The sequence below is a fragment of the Meleagris gallopavo genome, chromosome 6 (assembly GCF_000146605.3).
Source record: "Meleagris gallopavo isolate NT-WF06-2002-E0010 breed Aviagen turkey brand Nicholas breeding stock chromosome 6, Turkey_5.1, whole genome shotgun sequence".
NCBI classification, from domain to species: domain Eukaryota; kingdom Metazoa; phylum Chordata; class Aves; order Galliformes; family Phasianidae; genus Meleagris; species Meleagris gallopavo.
The window spans coordinates 25,318,889-25,325,802 of record NC_015016.2 but is presented as its reverse complement, the minus strand read 5'-3'; the positions used below and the strand labels follow the sequence as shown (position 1 = coordinate 25,325,802).

General features: G+C 36.3%; 1 protein-coding gene across 1 annotated transcript in view; it reads right to left on the bottom strand.

The window, feature by feature from the left end:
• Positions 1-37: 37 nt before the first annotated feature.
• The window catches only part of LOC104911471 (nebulette-like), a 29,254-nt gene continuing 22,377 nt past the window's right edge, over positions 38-6,914 (bottom strand). Inside the window, exons 6-7 of the mRNA XM_031554039.1 lie at positions 2,528-2,632; positions 38-496 (exon numbers count right to left, since the gene is read on the bottom strand). Coding sequence (XP_031409899.1) covers positions 308-496; positions 2,528-2,632 — 294 coding nt within the window. The 3' untranslated portion in view covers positions 38-307. The remainder of the gene's footprint in view (positions 497-2,527; positions 2,633-6,914) is intronic.

Genomic DNA, 6,914 nt, shown 5'->3' with positions numbered 1-6,914 from the left:
TGTTTCTACTTCAAACATTTTAAAAAGCTAACAGAACACTTGAGTGGAAATGGTTTTTATCTAAGATTTGCATATTCTATAAACACAATAAAATGTTACTGAATTCAGTAATTCCCTATGGCATCCATGGGTTGCTAATGGATTTTGCCTGCTTTTAATCTTTTTTAATGTTTATATTTAATAAACTTTGCAAGTCAGATTGTCTACATTTTAGAATTGAGCAGTTATTGAAGTTAAGTAGTTATGATAACAAATTCTGGATAATAATCCCACCCAAAATAAATCAAGCAGGCAATCAAGTATCCACTCAATAATATTGTTCAAAGTGATCATATTCTCCCCTACAATTAATGTACAAATCTTTTTTGTGATTTTCAAGTCGCACCTTGCTCTGCAGCTGAGTTAGTTCTTTTGCAAATACACTGTCAATTGTAGCTGGCATCTGCTGATAAAGAGAGTTGGAAAGGTCTTTCTTAGCAGCTCCTTTGTACTTCACCTACAGGGAAAGAAAAAGGTGACGTAACATGAAAAAGTTGTTGGATACAGAAATCATACTACATATTTTTCCTATTTAATAAAATGGCACTAAGAACGTTAGAACTGGAAAAATCTACTACAGCCTCATAAATTGTCAAGAAAATATACATTTTAAAATGCTTTAGGCAGATCTGTCTAATTCTCAAAGTAATGCAAAGAACCTGTTAATTAAATTCTAGAACTGAAGAGAGAAGTACAAAATAAAGCAAGTCAGTCATTTTTTCTACATTATATTAAGTCATTTCCAAAAAATCAACTTGTATTTTATCATTATGTTTTCTAAAATCTTGCACAATGGTAGCAGTGAGACATCAATAGAACAATATTTTACCAATTAATGCAAAGTAGCAATTAATGCAATTGGAAAAGACAGGATCATTGAAGTTAACGTCTGTCAACATTTTTACTTAATCTTCTCATGTTGCAGACTCATTTTTGAACTCCTTTCTATTTATTGTGCTTTCTCCAGTGTTCAGAACTTGCAATTCCTCATAAAAAGTCTAAAAAATGCAGAGGCCACTCCAAAAGTAATGTCTCCTATTTATTTTCACAGAAACTACATCAGAAACAAGGAGTGCAGTAATACTACTGGATTCTCCGCTACAAAACACTATTTTTCAATGTAGTCACAACCCTCAGTGATGTGTTTTCACCAGCCATGAACAAGAGTCTGTATGCTGTGCTCTTAAATATCTGCACCAGTGGACGTGATCCACTGTATCTGTCACCAGTGCTGAAAGCACCACCCATTGCCTCTCTGTGCTCAATCCACTGGTCTCCGTAAATGTTCAGTACACCCCAGTGAATGATAATTAGTGCAATTTTTTTCTGCACAAAGGAATTCCGTTCCACACCTTTGCTTCATATGCACTTCCAGGTCAGAAGGCATTCTGTCAGACAACCCTTCTGCTGCCATCTGTCACATGGCAACAACATGGAACATAATGTTGGTGGGAAAGTACCACCTCTACTGTCATACCACCAACATCCACCTCTGACGTCATGGGCCAACATAATAAAGTAGGAGGCATCACTTTTGGAGCAGCCTTCGTAGTTCAAAATCGATGAGACGTTTGCTTCAGATCTAAGTTTTCCAAATTTATAAAAAACATTTCACTTATTGCTGAGAAAGTATTCATATATATGAAAGACATATTAAACGAGTTTGTCAAATTTTATTAGCTTCCTGTGCAATATACAGTTGTTTTTTTAATAGTTCCCTTTACATAATACATAGGTAAATAATTTGCTAAATATTTGTGGGTGTCCCCCAAAACAGAGGATTTTTTCACTGCTGTTAAGAATTTAAGAAGTGCTCAAGTTTTGCAAAGACAGGTTATGGGACACTAGAGGTCAGTAATTTACTAGATAAACCATTCATCATATTATTGCGTTTAACAAATCTCACTGCACTAAGACAACAATGGGATAATATGAAACACAACCTGCTTTAAATTATGAAAAAATACGGATATAAAGAGAGTAAACTGTGGTCTAACTTTTTGGAAGCTGCCATTTTTTTTGCCACTACACATGGATTTGCTCCCTTGCAAGTGAACTGATAGGTGACCTGTGGATGGCCTTCACCTGATCCTTGTTCCAATTCCCTTACTGAAGAACGGGTGTAATAACACAGTAACAGGTCTCTCTCTCCTTTGACAGGCTGTTTGTGCACAAGTGTAGTTAGCAAAGCTCATCAATGCAGAATAACTATCAAGAAATCCTTTTGCTATTCCTCAGTTGATCCACAAAATGGCACAGAATGTCTCAGAGTTGTTAAGAAAACATATTTTGGAATCCTGGAATAAAAGGGTTATATAAGTATATGTGGGTATACATTATACACTAATTATAGTGCTTCAAATCACATCAACTTTAAGCAGAATTATTGTTTATAATAAGCCATCCTTCCCCTGCTCATAAATATAATCTTCAATTCACAATGTTTTTACCAAGAATAAGAAGCAAAGAGAATTCTTTTTGGTCTTACCTCAGAAATAAAATCACCAACACTTTTCACATGTTTTAGCTGAGGGGTGTCAGGTACAAATATGCACTTGCCCTTAGATTTTTCAAATTCTTCTTTGTAGTGTACCTATAAAAAGAAAAAAGAGATCAGTTGTTCATAAAAGCTGAAAAATATACAATGGCTGGTTGTATTTTATTTATTTATAATAATAATGTGCTCAATGGCTTGCAAACTTCTTAGGCCATGCAGAGAAATATCCAGTTCTCATACAGAATCAGGAATGTAAAAGTCATAGAGCTCTTTAATATTAAAGATGATAAATGCATTGTTTTTCTCTATGTGTACAGCACAATTTTTCCACTGCCCATAGATGTTCTGCTCATCTAAACAAAAGAGAGATGAATCAAGACTTTTCTCTTTGACCTTACAGATAAAATTGTTAGACTGGCTTCCAACACAGATCTTGCAAGCCCAGAATCTGGATACCATAATCAAACGTCTCTTTATAAATCCAAGAGTTAAAGCAAAAAATTCACAAGTCCATTGCCAAAACACTGCCTACAAAGCATCCCTATGGTTGTGACATGCAGGTAATATCAGAGTCTCTTAAAAAGCCAAGAAAATTTTATATCAGCCCATCTCCTAAGTCACGTATATACATGACTAAATGCATTTTGGGTGCCAAACACTACAATGTATTCTGCAAAAAAGCAAGAGCTTATTTTTTAGAAAACACCACAAAGTCCCTTCTTTTTTCCTACCAGACAATAGGTGCAGCTGCAGTATGCAGTTATCTGAGACAACCAATCTGTTGATGTTATCTGAAACATCAATCTGTTGATGAAGTCAAGTCAGAGCTGGTTTTTACTAGTGAGACTGAAGAGTGGCAGCATCTACAGACATAGTGAATGTGCAGGGGATCTTTACTACATACAAACTATGAAGAAATATGGTGAATACAACAAGATTGATTAAACACATTCTAAAGGCAGACAACTTCTTTGTGTAGTCCTTACTTTTAAAGGTACTCCCAATAAGTAGCCTTAAATGATTTTACTGAGATGTCTTTATTTTCATATAGTATAGTTTAATTCAAGGCAAGTTGAATTATTTAGGATTAAACTTTCCTGGTTACTATCTGCTACCATTTCTCTAACCTCATTTTCACATTCTGCACCATGCATTTATGCACTCCCAGCTTGCTGACAAGCAGCAGACAAAGCAACATGACCATTACCAAAATATGTGGTATTAATTTCCTCCTTCTGTGCATTCTTAATGGGTATCACAAGTTCTAATCTACATTCCTATAAAGTGACTTGGAAAATTCATGAGGAATAATGGTAGTTTACATAGAATCAGCTCTTGAACTTTTTGATTAAGCTTTTTGTCCTCCATAAAATGAATTATATAATGCCAAATTCCCTTCAGACTGTTGATCGCATAATCCCCACATAGGAAATAATTTTGGTTACAGTGAGCTTTGGACTACTGAATGAATTTACATCCCTTTACTGAATCATACAATCCCCCTTTATGAACTACAGTGTATTCTAAGTAAAAAAAGTTCAGGAAATAAAGGGTGTAAAATTACTGTATGTCATCATTTCACTCAGGGCCACATTGATCTCATAGTTCATGTAACCTTTGTGCGTGTCATTGTGCTTCTAGGTAACCACAGAGCAATGCACAGAAACTGCAGTGTCATGATAAGGATGAGCAGGTGCCTACACAGCCATCCTGTGTGCATGCATGTGCTTTTAAGGCTGTGCATGATATGAAGTGTGAAGGTTCACATGAATGGCTTAAAAAGCACCCTTGAAGAATTATGACTATTCACAGCAATATGGTTGAGTAAGACTCTAGGATTATCTATAAAGCTGTCTACTGGTTAGGTTTGATGGAATTACCAGTAGAATGCCTGTAAAATTGGGGCTCTGGCAGAGGACATGGAGAACCGTGCTGGTCACAACTTAGATAAATCACACACAGATAACTGAAAGCTAACTGTAATTGCATCCATTTTAATTAGAATAATAATTACATTCAGAAATCAAGCATGAAAGCCTCCTAAGGTATTTTTTAACTGGGGGGAAGGGGACTAGAAGACATAATCAAAGCCATTCTGCCGTAGAAATCCTTACAAAATAATCAAAAGAAATAAAGGAGTAATGTCACTCTGTTATTACTCATATTTATTACGGTAATCCACACAGGATCAAATGAGTCATTTAGAGAGGACATACAACAAAATTTGTGTGTCCACTTTTAATTCAGCACACTTCATTCTGTTACAGAAGTGTTTAGATCACTTAGAATCAGGCAATGGAAGACAAAATGAGACAAGTATAACGTAGTCATGATGCGTACTTAAAATGTCTATTTATTTTTAATGAAGTAAGTGGGACACTGAAGCAGTTGGCTATGACAGATCATAATCAATTGCTGGAAGAAACATGCAGAGAAATCAATATTCTTCAAAAAAGTTTGGTGTTACAAAATCAAACAGCTAAAATAGGAAATTTTGCCTTTAAGTGACTTACCATTCACCACAATACACTCTGTTTAGGTTGAAGTAGGTCTGGTAAACCTTAGAAAAAGAACAGATGATAGGAAAAAATTGCAAATGATGGCCTACAGCCACCACTGCCCTTTTGATATACTTTCGAAGGTCAGTATTTCATTAAAGCCTCTAAAGTTTTTAAAAGCTCTCTCCCGAACCCTTTTTCATCCCCAACGCATCATAAAACTACTCTGATCAGCAGCACAGCTATCCAGTAACACTGGATTAAAATTCCTAGACAATCACCAAAAGGATAAGCTTCAAACTGACTTGTTTGTTTTGCTCAGTGGATGTTATTTGGCTAAAAACAAACTTTATCAAAGGTCATCCAATATCTAGGCTGAAGCTTCCTGGCTCACCAAGAAAATTCATCTTGTCCATGGCTTGCTCGAAGAAGAAAAATTCAAGTAGTATCAGCCTAATCCAAGACTAACCCAAGCAGTTACCTTTCTTTTGTATTCAAGGGTACATATTTACCTCATTTAAATATGAAAAACCGTTCTTCATATTTTGACACCACTTACAATATGAATGGCGATGTTGACCAACATGCCAAGATCCACTGTAGAACTGTCATCTCTCAAGGATCCCGTTAGGCTTGGAAGAGCCACAAAAAGGCCTGAACTTTCTCATCTAGCTCTTAGTCTGGATTGAAAGAGAACTTTTTTTTTCCACTATCATTTCCTTATCCAATTCTTCATTTTCTTAGTTTATAATCTTTCATAACAGTGTAAGAACTGTGTCAGATCACAGATCTATCTAAATCCACTTTCTGTGGCCACAGAAAACTAGAGAAAAGTGTGAGGACAAGCATACAATATTATTGCTCCATAGTATTCTACTAGTCAAGAGAAATTTGGACCTCAAAGTACCCCTGAGCTAAATGCTCTTACTAGTAATGGTGAGCCTAGAAAAATAGCTCCGGCTGAATTAGCTTGTCCCAAGCCTACTGTTACCTGAGGAAAAGCACTACTACATCACTTGGCTCTATGTCTCTTTAGCTCTTCCTTTATGTATCCTGAGGCAAAGCTGCTCCCATACAAGGATAGATAGATGGTGATACTATTTTTGCTCTAGGTGACAAAAAGCACTGGTACCACACAGGACTGAAATACAGCAGAATCTTCAGAAGACACAGTATCTGTCTCTACCAAAAAGCATTCACAATATTACATTACATATTCAGATCAAAGAAGAGATGACGGGATACTAAAATATAAATAATACAAGCAAATGGATAGGCTCAGTTCCAATATGGAAGAGAGAAGGCCTGGAATGGAAGGTAATTCATTTAGATTGAATATACATGACAGTTTTGAAAGCATCGATGAAATAAAATTGCACAGTAGAGGAAGATTAAATGAAATGGCTTTAGGGAGAAACAATTCAGGGGGTATCAGAGTCACAGAACAAATATCTTCCAACTTTAAATGAAGATGGGGATTTCCTGAAGAATGGAAGCACACAAACACCAGCTTCTCCCCCGTGTACAGTTCAAGCCGGACAGTTGCACATGCACTCAGGCATGCCATCACAACCATTTTTTTTTAATCATATTGCCAAATTAAAGTCAGCCTGAAAAGAATGCAGGGTGAGTGTAATGCAATCACAGTATCTCAAGTCACAAGTGCTCCTGTTACTGTGCTCTCATGGAGGAGCTGTGCTGGCAGGCTACCAGACTGACAAGGACAATCACCCTGTCCCGTGATCCACAAGGACAAGGGCCACTGTCACAAAGTCATCTTGGTGCAAAACTGCAAACTCCCCCCAAAAAACACTATGCAGCTAAAATGAACAGACATTCACCAACAAATTCACACAAACATCAGTTTGACCAAAGATTCA